The sequence below is a fragment of the Oncorhynchus mykiss genome, chromosome 24, assembly GCF_013265735.2.
Source record: "Oncorhynchus mykiss isolate Arlee chromosome 24, USDA_OmykA_1.1, whole genome shotgun sequence".
NCBI classification, from domain to species: Eukaryota; Metazoa; Chordata; class Actinopteri; order Salmoniformes; family Salmonidae; genus Oncorhynchus; species Oncorhynchus mykiss.
Genome location: NC_048588.1, coordinates 38,183,795 through 38,201,953, shown reverse-complemented (window position 1 = coordinate 38,201,953; position 18,159 = coordinate 38,183,795). Strand labels below are relative to the sequence as shown.

Genomic DNA, 18,159 nt, shown 5'->3' with positions numbered 1-18,159 from the left:
CCATAGCAGCTCTGATCCCATTGACGTGATAGCAGGAGGTTGTGTCATTGCCTTTCTATAGACCTCCAGTCTGGTGTAGACCTACAGACTGGTGTAGACCTCTAGTCTGGTGTAAACCAGGCTGTTGTAGACCTCCAGTCTGGTGTAAACCAGACTGTTGTAGACCTCCAGACTGTTGTAGACCAGACTGGTGTAAACCAGACTGTTGTAGACCTCCAGACTGTTGTAAACCTCCAGACTGTTGTAGACCTCCAGACTGTTGTAGACCTTCAGACTGTTGTAGACCTCCAGACTGTTGTAGACCAGACTGATGTAGATCTCCAGACTGTTGTAGACCAGACTGGTGTAAACCAGACTGTTGTAGACCTCCAGACTGTTGTAAACCTCCAGACTGTTGTAAACCTCCAGACTGTTGTAGACCTCCTGACTGTTGTAAACCTCCAGACTGTTGTAGACCTCCAGACTGTTGTAAACCTCCAGACTGTTGTAGACCTCCAGACTGTTGTAGACCTCCAGACTGTTGTAGACCTCCAGACTGTTGTAGACCTCCAGATTGTTGTAGACCTCCAGACTGTTGTAAACCTCCAGACTGTTGTAGACCTCCTGACTGTTGTAAACCTCCAGACTGTTGTAGACCTCCAGACTGTTGTAAACCTCCAGACTGTTGTAGACCTCCAGACTGTTGTAGACCTCCAGACTGTTGTAGACCTCCAGACTGTTGTAGACCTCCAGACTGTTGTAAACCTCCAGACTGTTGTAGACCTCCAGACTGTTGTAAACCTCCAGACTGTTGTAGACCTCCAGACTGTTGTAGACCTCCAGACTGTTGTAGACCTCCAGACTGTTGTAGACCTCCAGACTGTTGTAGACCTCCAGACTGTTGTAAACCTCCAGACTGTTGTAGACCTCCAGACAGTTGTGGACCTCCAGACTGTTGTAGACCTCCAGACAGTTGTAGACCTCCAGACTGTTGTAGACCTCCAGATTGTTGTAGACCTTCAGACTGTTGCAGACCTGACTGTTGTAGACCTCCAGATTGTTGTAGACCTCCAGACTGTTGCAGACCAGACTGTTGTAGACCTCCAGACTGTTGTAGACCAGACTGGTGTAAACCAGACTGTTGTAGACCTCCAGACAGTTGTAGACCTCCAGATTGTTGTAGACCTCCAGACTGTTGTGGACCTCCAGACTGTTGTAGACCTCCAGACAGTTGTAGACCTCCAGATTGTTGTAGACCTCCAGACTGTTGTGGACCTCCAGACGGTTGCAGACCTGACTGTTGTAAAACAGACTGATGTAGACCTCCAGACTGTTGTAGACCTCCTGACTGTTGCAGACCTGACTGTTGTAGACCTCCAGACTGTTGTAGACCTCCTGACTGTTGCAGACCTGACTGTTGTAGACCTTCAGACTGTTGTAGACCTTCAGACTGTTGTAGACCTCCTGACTGTTGTAGACCTCCAGACTGTTGTAGACCTCCAGACTGTTGTAGACCTGATTGTTGCAGACCTGACTGTTGTAGACCTCCAGACTGTTGCAGACCTCCTGACTGTTGCAGACCTTCAGACTGTTGTAGACCTCCTGACTGTTGTAGACCTCCAGACTGTTGTAAACCTCCAGACTGTTGTAGACCTCCTGACTGTTGCAGACCTTCAGACTGTTGTAGACCTCCTGACTGTTGTAGACCTCCAGACTGTTGTAGACCTCCAGACTGTTGTAGACCTCCAGACAGTTGTAGACCTCCAGACTGTTTTAGACCTCCAGACTGTTTTAGACCTCCAGACTGTTGTAGACCTCCAGACTGTTGTAGACCTGACTGTTGCAGACCAGACTGTTGTAGACCTCCAGACTGTTGTAGACCTCCTGACTGTTGTAGACCTCCAGACTGTTGTAGACCTCCAGACTGTTGTAGACCTGACTGTTGCAGACCTGACTGTTGTAGACCTCCAGACTGTTGTAGACCTCCTGACTGTTGTAGACCTCCAGACTGTTGTAGACCTCCAGACTGTTGTTGTCACGTTCGTCGTAACGAGGAGACCAAGGCGCAGCGTGATTAGAATACATGATTCTTCATTTACACGAAGAACACTAAACAAACTAACAAAACGAGCGTGAAGCTATAAGACACGAGTGCTGACAGGCCACTACACATAGACAATAACCCACCAAACCAAAATGGAAAATGGCAACCTAAATAGGATCCCCAATCAGAGACATCGATAAACAGGTGTCTCTGATTGGGAACCAATTCAGGCCACCATAGACCTACATTTACCTAGACAAACCAAAACAAAAAACCCTAGACAGGACGAAAAACACACTTACCACCCTCGGCATACCCTGACCTAACCAAAATAATAAAGAAAACAAAGATAACTAAGGTCAGGGCGTGACAGTACCCCCCCCCCCCCCCCCCCCCCCACAAAAGGTGCAAACCTAAACCTATATGTGAGGGTCTGGGTGGGCATCTAACCTCTGTGGCGGCTCTGGTTCTGGACGCCACCCCCCTACTTTACACTGAGTCCGCTCTTGTATCACTGACCCGTGGGTCATCTCCGGATGCTCTGGACTGCGGAACCCGTAGGCCCTGGGCTGGGTACCCTCGCTGCGTGGGTCATCTCCGGATGCTTTGGACTGCGGAACCCGTAGGCCCTGGGCTGGGTACCCTCGCTGCGTGGGTCATCTCCGGATGCTCTGGACTGCGGAACCCGTAGGCCCTGGGCTGGGTACCCTCGCTGCGTGGGTCGTCTCCGGATGCTTTGGACTGCGGAACCCGTAGGCCCTGGGCTGGGTACCCTCGCTGCGTGGGTCATCTCCGGATGCTTTGGACTGCGGAACCCGTAGGCCCTGGGCTGGGTACCCTCGCTGCGTGGGTCATCTCCGGATGCTTTGGACTGCGGAACCCGTAGGCCCTGGGCTGGGTACCCTCGCTGCGTGGGTCATCTCCGGATGCTTTGGACTGCGGAACCCGTAGGCCCTGGGCTGGGTACCCTCGCTGCGTGGGTCATCTCCGGATGCTCTGGACTGGGGACCGTCGTTATAGGTTCCGGTCTGTGAACTGTCGTCGGATGCTCTGGACTGGGTACTGTTGCCGGATGCTCTGGACTGGGTACTGTTGCCGGATGCTCTGGACAGGGTACTGTTGCCGGACGCTCTGGACTGGGTACTGTCGTCGGAAGCTCTAGACTGGGTACTGTCGCCAGACGCTCTGGACTGGGTACTGTCGCCAGACGCTCTGGACTGGGTACTGTCGCCAGACGCTCTGGACTTGGTACTGTCACCAGACGCTCTGGACTTGGTACTGTCACCAGACGCTCTGGACTGGGTACTGTCACCAGACGCTCTGGACTGGGTACTGTCACCAGACGCTCTGGACTGGGTACTGTCACCAGACGCTCTGGACTGGGTACTGTCGCCAGACGCTCTGGACTTGGTACTGTCACCAGACGCTCTGGACTGGGTACTGTCGCCAGACGCTCTGGACTGGGTACTGTCGCCAGACGCTCTGGACTGGGTACTGTCGCCAGACGCTCTGGACTGGGTACTGTCACCAGACGCTCTGGACTGGGTACTGTCGCCAGACGCTCTGGACTGGGTACTGTCACCAGACGCTCTGGACTGGGTACTGTTGCCGGACGCTCTGGACTGGTGAGGCGCACTAAAGGCCTGGTGCGTGGTGCCGGCACTGGTGGTACCGAGCTGGGGACACGCACCTCAGGGCGAGTGCGGGGAAGAGGCACAGGATACACTGGACCGTGGAGACGCATTGGAGATCCAGAACATAGAGCTGGCTCAATGCACCCTGGCTGGATGCCCATTCTAACCCAGCAAATGCGAGGAGCTGAAATAGAACGCACCAGGCTATGAATGCGAACTGGAGACACCGTGCGCATCTCTGCATAACCCGGTGCCTGACCAGTTACACGCTCCCCACGGTAAGCACGAGGAGTTGTCTCAGGTGTCCTACCTGACTCAGCCAATCTCCTCGTGTGCCTCCCCCCCAAAAAATCTTGGGGCTGCCTCTCTGGCTTCCGTGCTAGTCGTGTACCTTCATATATTCGCTGTATCGCCGTTCCGTTCCGCTAACTAAGGTCAGGGCGTGACAGTTGTAGACTAGACTGTTGTAGACCAATCTTATGTAGACCAAACTGTTGTAGACCAAACTGTTGTAGACCAAACTGTTGTAGACTAGACTGTTGTAGACCAGACTGTTGTAGACCAGACTGTGTAGACCCCCAGACTGTTGTAGACCAGACTGTTGTAGACCAAACTGTTGTAGACCAAACTGATGTAGACCAAACTGTTGTAGACCAAACTGTTGTAGACCAAACTGTTGTAGACTAGACTGTTGTAGACCAGACTGTTGTAGACCAGACTGTGTAGACCCCCAGACTGTTGTAGACCAGACTGTGTAGACCAGACTGATGTAGACCCCCAGACTGTTGTAGACCAGACTGTTGTAGACCAGACTGTTGTAGACCAGACTGTTGTAGACCAGACTGTTGTAGACCAGACTGATGTAGACCCCCAGACTGTTGTAGACCAGACTGATGTAGACCTCCATACTGTTGTACATCAGAATGATGTAGACCTCCAGACTGTTGTAGACCAGACTGTCTACAGAAAGCAAACTGTTGAGACTCCTTTGGTACACAACCGTCTCTTATCTCCCATTTACTATCATTCAAATGTGTGTACACAGTTTGTTAACACACACACACACACACACACCGTTCACCTTACACACACACACACACACCATCTTTTGTCCGACTGGACCACTCCTCCTGTCCTGTGATAAGGTTGGGAAACAATGTGAAACTGATAACACTTAGCCTGGTTTCTGGTTCCTGGCCAACATCATTAGTCAAGTAGCCTACCCTATCTGGCCCTACCCCAATCTGGCCCTGCTCTGGCCTGACTCTCCCCTGGCTCCTCGCCCCTCCCATGGTTCTGAGTCCCTATAAGACCAGCCGTCCAGCAGCGACCGTTTCCTGTTCTCTCTGACTCGCCTCTCCTCCGTCTCTCCGTCCGTCTGTCTGTGGATCTCTGAGCGACAGCCATCATGTTCGTTGCTCCACCTGGCTATCAGCCCGTCTACAACCCTGTGAGTAGCACGTCTCCTTGTCTAGTGTATACAGATATCATAGATATTGTCTGGATCTACCGTTCTTCAAGGTTGGGGTCAATTCAATTTCAATTCCAGTCAATTCAGGAAGTACACTGAAATTCCAATTTCAATTATCTTTCTGAATTGACTGAAGCCCAACCATTGGCTGTCTGTATGTACCTACAATCTTCATTTACTTCCTTCTCAAACTTTTACTCTACCTACTTAAAAAAGTTCCCAGAGTGCCTTGCATCTATAATTGTGTATAGTTGTTAAATGGTTATTATTTCCCAGAGTGCCTTGCATCTCTACTTGTGTATAGTTGTTAAATGGTTATTATTTCCCAGAGTGCCTTGCATCTCTACTTGTGTATAGTTGTTAAATGGTTATTATTTCCCAGAGTGCCTTGCATCTCTACTTGTGTATAGTTGTTAAACGATTATTACTGTGTGTTTTGTGCAGAGTATCCCCTATGTGGGGCCGATCTACGGCGGGCTGAGATCAGGGATGTCTATTTACATCCAGGGAGTCATCCCCCACGAGATCACCAGGTGAGAAACACACAGCCTCTGAGGATTGGAGGTGTGCTACACATGATCAGACTGTAACTTTCGAAGGGCAACAACATTTACACATTCTTCATTTGTGGGATTTGTATCAACGACGATGTGCTAAATTATATTGGTCTTCGACTTATTGTTTTATATGAATTTATATTTTATGAATTACAAAAAAAAAGACCTCGTATGGGATCGATGCCTGGTGGGTTGAGTATTCCAAAACAACCAGGTGATCTTGGAGAGGAATACTTCCACACACACTGACCACTAATAGGTGCTGATGGGGAAGTCCAAGTCCAGGCACTTCACGTGGGGTTGAAAGTTAGAGATATTTTAATGTGTGGGCTAAGTCACAAATAAAATGCTTGAGAACGTAACAGCTAACGACTTCATCAGGGTGTCAGATGCAAATGTGATGGAGAAACAATCATATGGCCCTGACAAACCTGTGTCAGGTGACAGGTACTTATATAGCCTTGACACACCTGTGTCAGGTAATCACAGGTATTTATGTAGCCTTGACACACCTGTGTCAGGTGACAGGTACTTATATAGCTTTGACAAACCTGTGTCAGGTAATCACAGGTATTTATATAGCCTTGACACACATGTGTCACATGATCACAGGGTATTATATAGCTTTGACACACCTGTGTCACATGGTCACAGGTAATCATATAGCCCTGACACACCTGTGTCACATGATCACAGGTAATCATATAGCCCTGACACACCTGTGTCACATGATCACAGGTAATCTTATAGCCCTGACACACCTGTGTCACATGATCACAGGTAATCATATAGCCCTGACACACCTGTGTCACATGATCACAGGTAATCTTATAGCCCTGACACACCTGTGTCACAAGATCACAGGTAATCATATAGCCCGGACACACCTGTGTCACAAGATCACAGGTAATCATATAGCCCTGACACACCTGTGTCACATGATCACAGATAATCATATAGCCCTGACACACCTGTGTCACATGACCATAGGTAATTACATAGATTTTACACACCTGTGTCACATGATCACAGGTAATCATATAGCCCCGACACATCTGTGTCAGTTGATGACAGGTAATTATATAGCCCTGACACACCTGTGTCACATAATCACAGATAATTATATAGCCTTGACACACCTGTGTCACATGAACACATGTAATTTTATAGCCTTGACACATCAGTGTCAGTTGATCAAAGGTATTTATATATCCTTGACACACCTGTGTCACATGACCACAGGTAATTATATAGCCTTGACACACCGGTGTCAGTTGATCACAGGTATTTATATATCCTTGACACACCTGTGTCACATGACCACAGGTACATTGTGTTGTGCCATTCATCTGCCGCTATCACCTCATGTTTCAGCATGATATTGCACGGCTCCATGTCGCAAGGTTCTGTACTCAATTCCTGGAAGCTGAAAATGTCTCAGTTCTTCCATGGCCTGCATACTCACCAGACATGTCGTTCGTTGAGCATGTTTGGGATGCTCTGGATCGACGTGTACGACAGCATGTTCCAGTTCCCGCCAATATCCAGCAACTTCTCACAGCCGTTGAAGAGGAGTGGGACAACATTCCACAGAACACAATCAACAGCCTGATCAACTTAATGCACAGGAGATGTGTCACGCTGCATGAGGCAAATGGTGGTCACACCAGAAACTGACTGGTTTTCTGATCCACACCAGATACTGACTGGTTTTCTGATCCACACCAGAAACTGACTGGTTTTCTGATCCACACCAGAAACTGACTGGTTTTCTGATCCACACCAGAAACTGACTGGTTTTCTGATCCACACCAGATACTGACTGGTTTTCTGATCCACACCAGATACTGACTGGTTTTCTGATCCACACCCTTGCATTTTTTTTGTGACCAACAGATGTATATCTGTATTCCCAGTCATGTGAAATCCATAGATTCGGGCCTAATGAATTCATCTAATTTATTTAATTTAATTTCAATTGACTGCTTTCCTTACATAAACTGTAACTCAGTCAAATCTTTGAAATTGTTACGTGTATATTTTTTTGTTCAGTGTGGACGTAGTTTCGTTTATGATGAAAATCTGCTGCAGCATATCAAGCAAGTTATAACGACTAATGTACGTTGAAAGAACATTCTCTGCCTCAGCCTGCTGCACCTGTTAGAATAAGGAAGTTTATCCTTGTGCTATCAGAGAGAGAAAGAGAGAGAGGGGGCAAGGCAAAGGCACACACACGTTTATCAGAAGCTCCCACCTCCTCGTCCTCTGTGTATTTTACCTGCCTTTCAGACCACAGTCGGTCATATCAGTTGGAACAGTTGTTGTTTTCTCTAAGAAGCACAATGTGACCTGGACATTAAGACTCCTAAAGGCTCGGGGTGGAATATAATGGGGTCGTTCCACCTAAAGGCTCGGGGTGGAATATAATGGGGTCGTTCCACCTAAAGGCTCGGGGTGGTATATAATGGGGTCGTTCCACCTAAAGGCTCGGGGTGGTATATAATGGGGTCGTTCCACCTAAAGGCTCGGGGTGGAATATAATGGGGTCGTTCCACCAAAAGGCTCGGGGTGGTATATAATGGGGTCGTTCCACCTAAAGGCTCGGGGTGGTATATAATGGGGTCGTTCCACCTAAAGGCTCGGGGTGGAATATAATGGGGTCGTTCCACCTAAAGGCTTGGGGTGGTATATAATGGGGTCGTTCCACCTAAAGACTCGGGGTGGTATATAATGGGGTCGTTCCACCTAAAGGCTCGGGGTGGTATATAATGGGGTGGTTCCACCTAAAGGCTCGGGGTGGTATATAATGGGGTCGTTCCACTAAAAGACTCGGGGTGGTATATAATGGGGTCGTTATATATATAATTGTGTTGCCTGTGTTAGCAGTGTTAGCTGTGTTACCCGTGTAGCTGTGTTAGCTGTGTTACCTGTGTTACCTGTGTTACTTGTGTTAGCTGTGTTATCTGTGTTGCCTGTGTTGCCTGTGTTAGCAGTGTTAGCTGTGTTAGCTGTGTTACCAGTGTTACCAGTGTTAGCTGTGTTAGCCGTGTTACCAGTGTTAGCTGTGTTACCTGTGTACGATCTGTTCATCTTATGTTCTCTCTAGGTTTAACATTAACCTGCAGTGTGGGGAATTTGAGGGCGGTGATATCGGCTTTCACTTCAACCCTCGCTTTGACGGATGGGACAAGGTGGTGTTCAACAGCTGCCAGGAAGGGCAATGGGGTTCAGAGGAGAAGACCCACCACATGCCTTTTAGCAAGGGAGACGCCTTCGAGATGGTTATCATCATTAACCAGGAGGGTTACCAGGTCAGATATAGAGATACTATATACAGTGGGGCAAAAAAGTATTTAGTCAGCCACCAATTGTGCAAGTTCTCCCACTTAAAAAGATGAGAGAGGCCTGTAAACAAATCCAGAAAATCACATTGTAGGATTTTTAATTAATGTATTTGCAAATTATGGTGGAAAATAAGTATTTGGTCACCTACAAACAAGCAAGTTTCTGGCTTCACAGACCTGTAACTTCTTCTTTAAGAGGCTCCTCTATCCTCCACTCATTACCTGTATTAATGGCACCTGTTTGAACTTGTTATCAGTATAAAAGACACCTGTCATGGCCCAATGCCCTGTTGAGTTGGGTTAGGGTTAGGCCACAGTTGTGTATGGTCAGATGAGCTGATGTGTTTTTCTGTCGTAGGTGACAGTGAATGGGCGAGACTTTCACATGTTCAAGCATCGTATTCCAGTGGAGAGAGTCAACGCTCTGCAGATAGGAGGCGACGTTTCCATCCAGACCATCAACGTCATCGGGGTGAGGCTGGGGCAGGGTGTAGTGGCAGGGGGGTAGGGGCAGGGTGTAGTGGCAGGGGAATAGGGGCAGGGTGTAGGGGCTGGGGGATAGGGGCAGGGTGTAGGGGCAGGGTGTAGGGGCAGGGGGATAGTGGCAGGGTGTAGAGGCAGGGGGATAGGGGCAGGGTGTAGAGGCAGGGGGATAGGGGCAGGGTGTAGAGGCAGGGGGATAGGGGCAGGGTGTAGGGGCAAGGGGGATAGGGGCACCCACAGGTATAATTTTCACATGTTCAAGCATCGTATTCCAGTGGAGAGAGTCAACGCTCTGCAGATAGGAGGCGACGTTTCCATCCAGACCGTCAACGTCATCGGGGTGAGGCTGGGGCAGGGTGTAGTGGCAGGTGGGTAGGGGCAGGGTGTAGTGGCAGGGGGGTAGGGGCAGGGGGCTAGGGGCAGGGGGAGGGGAAGAGTGATAGGGGCAGGGTGTAGGGGCAGGGGGTAGGGGCAGGGTGTAGGGGCAGGGGCAGGGTGTAGGGGCAGGGTGTAGGGACAGGGGTGTAGGGGCAGGGGCAGGGTGCAGGGTGTAGGGGCAGGGTGTAGGGGCAGGGGCAGGGGGTAGGGGCAGGGGGATAGGGGCAGGGGAATAGGGGCAGGGTGTAAGGGCTGGGGGATAGGGGCTGGGGGATAGGGGCAGGGGGATAGGGGCAGGGTGTAGGGGCAGGGTGTAGGGGCTGGGTGTAGTGGCAGGGTGTAGTGGCAGGGGGATAGGGGCAGGGTGTAGGGGCAGGGGAATAGGGGCAGGGTGTAGGGGCTGGGGGATAGGGGCAGGGGGATAGGGGCTGGGGGATAGGGGCAGGGTGTAGGGGCAGGGTGTAGGGGCAGGGGGATAGGGGCAGGGTGTAGAGGCAGGGGGATAGGGGCAGGGTGTAGAGGCAGGGGGATAGGGGCAGGGTGTAGAGGCAGGGGGATAGGGGCAGGGTGTAGGGGCAAGGGAGTAGGGGCAGGGTGTAGGGGCAAGGGGGATAGGGGCACCCACAGGTATAATATGAATATAATTGCTTTTTTCTTAAGTGTTCAATGTTTGGTGCTTTTGCATAAGGGCACTCAAGTAGGAGGCAATAGATACCCAGGTGGAGTGGGAGTTGAGTATGGACTTGCTACACAACACATACACACACATACATACACACACAAACACACACACGGCAGAACGGATGTAGCTGGAATAAGCTGTGTATTTTTCAGGGAGGAGGAGGAATGGGAGGTGGATATCCTACAGGAGGAATGGGAGGAGGCAACATGGCGGTACGTATCGATATTGATATTGTATATGTATTGAACCCACTATCCTGGCGTTGTGTCATGATCTACCTACTAAGCCATACAAGACCACTGGAGGACTGAGCACTGAATACTGTGTGGTGACTGTACATAGCTATATATCCTCATGAATGTTGTGAGGTGACTGTAAATATCGATATATCCTCATGAATGTTGTGGGGTGACTGTAAATATCGATATATTCTCATGAATGTTGTGGGGTGACTGTAAATATCTAAATATTCTCATGAATGTTGTGGGATGACTGTAAATATCAATATATTCTCATGAATGTTGTGGGGTGACTGTAAATATCGATATATCCTCATGAATGTTGTGGGATGACTGTAAATATCTATATATTCTCATGAATGTTATGGGGTGACTGTACATAGAGATATATCCTCATGAATGTTGTGGGGTGACTGTAAATATCGATATATTCTCATGAATGTTGTAGGGTGACTGTACATAGAGATATATCCTCATGAATGTTGTGGGGTGACTGTAAATATCGATATATCCTCATGAATGTTGTGGGGTGACTGTAAATATCGATGTATTCTCATGAATGTTGTGGGGTGACTGTACATAGAGATATATCCTCATGAACTTTGTGGGGTGACTGTAAATATCGATATACTCTCATGAATGTTGGGGGGTGACTGTAAATATCAATATATTCTCATGAATGTTGTGGGGTGATTATAAATATCGATATATTCTCATGAATGTTGTGGGGTGACTGTAAATATTGATATATTCTCATGAATGTTGTGGAGTGACTGTAAATATCAATATATTCTCATGAATGTTGTGGGGTGACTGTAAATATCGATTTATTCTCATGAATGTTGTGGGGTGACTGTAAATATCGATATATTCTCATGAATGTTGTGGGGTGACTGTACATAGCGATATATCCTCATGAATGTTGTGGGGTGACTGTAAATATCGATATATTCTCATGAATGTTGTGGGGTGACTGTAAATATCGATGTATTCTCATGAATGTTGTGGGGTGACTGTAAATATCAATATATTCTCATGAATATTGTGGGGTGACTGTAAATATCGATATATTCTCATGAATGTTGTGGGGTGACTGTAAATATTGATATATTCTCATGAATGTTGGGGGGTGACTGTAAATATCGATGTATTCTCATGAATGTTGTGGGGTGACTGTAAATATCAATATACTCTCATGAATGTTGGGGGGTGACTGTAAATATCGATATATTCTCATGAATGTTGTGGGGTGACTGTAAATATCGATATATTCTCATGAATGTTATGGAGTGACTGTAAATATCGATATATTCTCATGAATGTTATGGGGTGACTGTAAATATCGATATATTCTCATGAATGTTGCGGGGTGACTGTAAATATCGATATATTCTCATGAATGTTGTGGGGTGACTGTAAATATCGATATATTCTCATGAATGTTGTGGGGTGACTGTACATAGCGATATATTCTCATTAATGTTGTGGGGTGACTGTACATAGCGATATATTCTCATGAATGTTGTGGGGTGACTGTAAATATCGATATATTCTCATGAATGTTGTGGGGTGACTGTACATAGCGATATATCTTCATGAATGTTGTGTCTCAGAGTGTCATAAACTCTGGATAACATTTGATATGTTTCCCACCATCAACAGGGAGGATACCCTGCTGGCGGATACCCAGGTGGTCAAATGGGGGTAAGTTGGTATCACACTTGGTTACGTCTGTGTCATCAAATACCATCACATATATTTATACTGTATGTCTGTCAATGCTTATCAGGGCGGAGGATACCCACAGGGCGGAGGATACCCACAGGGCGGAGGATACCCACAGGGCGGAGGATACCCAGGTGACATGGGGGTAAGGACTATCACCTGTGTGGTTGAGACAGTGAGAGGTGACATGGGGGGTCAGGACTATAACCTGTGTGGTTGAGACAGTGAGAGGTGACATGGGGGGTCAGGACTATTACCTGTGTGGTTGAGACAGTGAGAGGTGACATGGGGGGTCAGGACTATCACCTGTGTGGTTGAGACAGTGAGAGGTGACATGGGGGGTCAGGACTATCACCTGTGTGTTTGAGACAGTGAGAGGTGACATGGGGGGTCAGGACTATCACCTGTGTGGTTGAGACAGTGAGAGGTGACATGGGGGGTCAGGACTATCACCTGTGTGGTTGAGACAGTGAGAGGTGACATGGGGGGTCAGGACTGTCACCTGTGTGGTTGAGACAGTGAGAGGTGACATGGGGGGTCAGGACTATCACCTGTGTGGTTGAGACAGTGAGAGGTGACATGGGGGGTCAGGACTATCACCTGTGTGGTTGAGACAGTGAGAGGTGACATGGGGGGTCAGGACTATCACCTGTGAGGTTGAGACAGTGAGAGGTGACATGGGGGGGTCAGGACTATCACCTGTGTGGTTGAGACAGTGAGAGGTGACATGGGGGGTCAGGACTATCACCTGTGTGGTTGAGACAGTGAGAGGTGACATGGGGGGTCAGGACTATCACCTGTGTGGTTGAGACAGTGAGAGGTGACATGGGGGGTCAGGACTATCACCTGTGTGGTTGAGACAGTGAGAGGTGACATGGGGGGGTCAGGACTATCACCTGTGTGGTTGAGACAGTGGGTCTTTATACTTTGGACGTGGGATAATTTTCTTCAGTGGATGGTTCTGCATCAGTTAGTAAATGCATGACTTAATGAAACACGTATGGCTGACAGCTGTTTTCTGGTGTGTGTGACGTGGGATGTCTGTGTGTGTGTGTGTGTGTGTGTGTGTGTGTGTGTGTGTGTGTGTGTGTGTGTGTGTGTGTGTGTGTGTGTGTGTGTGTGTGTGTGTGTGTGTGTGTGTGTGATGTGTGTGTGTGTGACGTGTTTTGAGTGTGATGTGTTTGGTGTGTGTGATGTGTGTGTGACGTGTTTTGTGTGTGATGTCTGTGTGTGTGTGTGTGATGTCTGTGTGTGAATGTGATGTCTGTGTGTGTGTGTGTGATAATATCCCTGTTTGTGGTCAGGGATGCTATCCTGGTGGAAACCTACCGGTCATGTGTGGACAGCCAATATACAACCCTGTAAGTAACATCTCTGTGAGTCAGGATAGATTTGTTTTGTCCTAAGTATACGTACATACAGTATACACTACATGGTGTCAGTGAACTGACTCCTATCCTATGTGTATCAGTCTGTCCCGTACTCCAGCATGATTCCAGGAGGGATGTCTCCGAAGAAGACCATCGTCATCAGAGGCATGGTACCTCTAGGAGCTAACAGGTCTGTAGTACCCTAACCCCTATACCCTAACCCCTATACTCTACCCCTAAACCTACAGAGCTAAGCTACATTACCCTATCCCCTAACCTCTATACCCTAACCCCTATACCCTAACCCCATTACCCTATCCCCTAACCCCTATACCCTATCCCTTATCCCCTAACCCCTATCCCCTAACCCCTAACCCATCTGAGGCATGGTGCCTCGAGGATCTAACAAGTCTGTAGTCCCTTAACCCCTAACCCCTATCCCCTAACCCCTAACCCATCTGAGGCATGGTGCCTTGAGGATCTAACAAGTCTGTAGTCCCCTAACCCCTAACCCCTAACCCATCTGAGGCATGGTGCCTCGAGGATCTAACAAGTCTGTAGTCCCCTAACCCCTAACCCATCTGAGGCATGGTGCCTCGAGGATCTAACAAGTCTGTAGTCCCCTAACCCCTAACCCCTAACCCATCTGAGGCATGGTGCCTCGAGGATCTAACAAGTCTGTAGTCCCCTAACCCCTAACCCATCTGAGGCATGGTGCCTCGAGGACGTTGTTCAAATCCAGCGATTGAATGTTTTTATTTTAATTTTAAGCCTATACTAAACCTTACCTTAACCATTCAGAGTTAATGCCTAACCTTAACCATTCAGAGTTAATGCCTGACCTTAACCATTCAGAGTTAATGCCTAACCTTAACCATTCAGAGTTAATGCCTGACCTTAACCATTCAGAGTTAATGCCTGACCTTAACCATTCAGAGTTAATGCCTAACCTTAACCATTCAGAGTTAATACCTTAACCAATCAGAGTTAATGCCTGAACTTAACCATTCAGAGTTAATGCCTGGCCTTAACCATTCAGAGGTAATGCCTAACCTTAACCATTCAGAGTTAATGCCTAACCTTAACCATTCAGAGTTAATACCTTAACCAATCAGAGTTAATGCCTGGCCTTAACCATTCAGAGTTAATGACTAACCTTAACCATTCAGAGTTAATACCTTAACCAATCAGAGTTAATGCCTGGCCTTAACCATTCAGAGTTAATGCCTAACCTTAACCATTCAGAGTTAATGCCTGGCCTTAACCTTAAACACTTGGACATTTTGACGTTTGATAAACATGGATGAACGTCTAATTCTGACGTGAGACTGTGAGACCTAGTTGAGGAGCTACCAGGTCTGTAGGTGCTCATTTTAGTCTTAGCCCTTCCCCCAACTATAAAAATATTGCTGTTGTATTTTCCCCAGAGATGTTCCTGGTCTGGTCAGGTTACATAGTCAATAAACACTCGACAGTTGAAGTCGGAAGTTTACATACATTTAGGATGGAGTCATTAAAACTCGTTTTTCAACCACTCCTCAAATTTGTTGTTAGCAAACTATAGTTTTGGCAAGTCGGTTAGGACATCTACTTTGTGCATGACACAAGTAATTTTTCCAACAATTGTTTGCAGACAGATTATTTCACTTTTCACTGTATCACAATTCCAGTGGGTCAGAAGTTTACGTACACTAAGTTGACTATGCCTTTAAACAGCTTGGAAAATTCCAGAAAATTATGTAATGGCTTTAGAAGCTTTTGATAGGCTAATCACCATAATTTGAGCCAATTGGAGGTGTACCTGTGGATGTATTTCAAGGCCAACCTTCAAACTCAGTGCCTTTTTGCTTGGCATCATGGGAAAATCAAAAGAAATCAGCCAAGACTTCATAAAAAAATGGTAGACCTCCACAAGTCTGGTTCATCCTTGGGAGCAATTTCCAAATGCCTGAAGGTACCATGTTCATCTGTACAAACAATAGTTCGCAAGTATAAACACCATGGGACCACGCAGCCGTCATACCGCTCAGGAAGGAGTCTGTCTTTACAGATGAAAGTACTTTGGTGCGAAAAGTGCAAATCATTCCCAGAACAACAGCAAAGGACCTTGTGAAGATGCTGGAGGAAACAGGTACAAAAGTATCTATATCCACAGTCAAATGAATCCTATATCAACATAACCTGAAAGGCCGCCCAGCAAGGAAGAAGCCACTGCTCCAAAACCGCCATAAAAAAGACAGACTACAGTTTGCAACTGCACATGGGGACAAAGATCGTATTTTTGGAGTATTGTCCTCTGGTCTGATGAAACAAAAATAGAACTGTTTGGCCATAATGACCATCGTTATGTTTGGAGGAAAAAGGGGGAGGATTGCAAGCCGAAGAACACCATCCCAACCGTGAAGCACGGGGGTGGCAGCATCATGTTGTGGGGGTGCTTTGCTGCAGGAGGGACTGGTGCACTTCACAAAATAGATGGCTTCATGAGGTAGGAAAATGATGTGGATAAATTGAAGCAACATCTCAAGACATCAGTCAGGAGGTTAAAGCTTGGTAGCAAATGGGTCTTCCAAATGGACAATGACCCCAAGCTTGCTTCCAAAGTTGTGTCAACATGTCTTAAGGACAACAAAGTCAAGGTATTGAAGTGGCCTTCACAAAGCCCTGACCTCAATCCTATAGAACATTTGTGGGCAGAACTGAAAAAGCGTGTGGGAGCAAGGAGGCCTACAAACCTGACTCAGTTACACCAGCTCTGTCAGGAAGAATGGGCCAAAATTCACCCAACTTATTGTGGGAAGCTTGTGGAAGGCTACCTTAAATGTTTGACTCAAGTTAAGGCAATGCTACCAAATACTAATTGAGTGTATGTAAACTTCTGACTCACTGGGAATGTGATGAAAGAAATAAAAGCTGAAATAAATCATTCTCTCTACTCTTATTCTGACATTTCACATTCTTAAAATAAAGTGGTGATCCTAACTGACCTAAGACGGGGCATTTTTACTTAGATTAAATGTCTGAGTTTAAATATATTTGGCTAAGGTGTATGTAAACTTCCGACTTCAACTGTATGTATTTTACTGCATGAGGGAGTGTGGGCTATATGTTTACCGGTGGGCCTGTTGTGTTGCAGGTTCTCTATAAACTTCATTGTGGGCGGTTCGCGGGACATAGCGTTCCACATGAACCCTCGTCTACAGGAAAGAGAGGTGGTGAGAAACAGTATGATTGGTGGGAGCTGGGGCATGGAGGAGCGAGAGATCAGCATCAACCCCTTCCGGGAGGGAGAGTACTTTGACGTGAGTACGCACAGCACACACAGAATCTCACTTTGTCAAGGTTCACAGGTATGAGATCTACGGACATTGTTTAAAATTAGAATTGATGTTAGAATTAGAATTGATGACAACGTTCTAACTCGTTTCCTCAGTTAATCTATGGTCCGGTTGCGTGCTTATTCATTGCCCTTTTGGCTATCTGTGTCAAGTTTTTTACTGTCTGTCTGTCTGTCTGTCTGTCTGTCTGTCTGTCTGTCTCTGTCTCTGTCTCTCTGTCTCTCTCTCTCAGATGTCTATCCGTTGTGGGAACCAGCGGTTCAAGGTGTTTGTGAACGGGCAGCACATGTGTGACTTCTTCCATCGCTTCCAGAACTACAACCAGATAGACACGGTGGAGCTGGAGGGAGACGTACAGATCTCATATGTACACTTCTGAGATAATACACACACACACACACACACACACACACACCACGATTCAGCATTGTACCTCTGTCAGCAGGTTGCTATTAGATGTTAAGTGGATCGTAAGAGAGAGAATCAAAGTAAGCAATCTGCTTCTAATAAAGTACATATAATTCCCAGAGCCTGGTAGTCCTCATTTCATGTAGCACATAGCAGTAATATAACGTGCAGACATATAGTCTATACAGCTGTGTATTTCTAACAAAAAAACTATACAAATCTGTTTTAAAACTCAACAATGAGTACATTTACATACACACTAATGAATCGATATTAAACTGATTATGGCAGTAGGCCGAGTATGGCATTAGTCATGTAAACACATTACTCTGCTTATCTTAAATCGGTGTTTAAGGTCATAATTGAAGTAAGCATTGGCCAATTAAAACACCTGAGGAAGCGTTTTGAATTATTAGGACCTGTAAACACATTAATCTGCGTTCCAGTGGTTGATCTCTGCATGTGCCGGAAGCTTCCCTCTTTCGCTCGAGTGAAGTGAGTTCGTTA

At 47.1% G+C, this 18,159-nt stretch overlaps 1 protein-coding gene across 2 annotated transcripts; it reads left to right on the top strand.

The window, feature by feature from the left end:
* The first annotated feature begins 4,959 nt into the window (after positions 1-4,959).
* On the top strand, positions 4,960-17,773 carry LOC110503258 (galectin-6). 2 transcript variants are annotated; one of them, XM_036961777.1, is made up of 11 exons: positions 4,960-5,107; positions 5,573-5,661; positions 8,792-8,996; positions 9,388-9,501; positions 10,725-10,784; positions 12,474-12,515; positions 12,619-12,681; positions 13,841-13,897; positions 14,008-14,096; positions 17,043-17,208; positions 17,477-17,773. In XM_036961777.1, the coding sequence occupies exons 1-11, from the start codon at positions 5,066-5,068 to the stop codon at positions 17,621-17,623; spliced, it is 1,074 nt and encodes a 357-aa protein (XP_036817672.1). In that variant the 5' UTR covers positions 4,960-5,065; the 3' UTR covers positions 17,624-17,773. The 2 variants fall into 2 exon arrangements, with proteins under 2 accessions (XP_036817672.1, XP_036817671.1); XM_036961776.1 differs by having other exon boundaries at positions 12,601-12,681.
* The last annotated feature ends 386 nt before the right edge of the window (positions 17,774-18,159 follow it).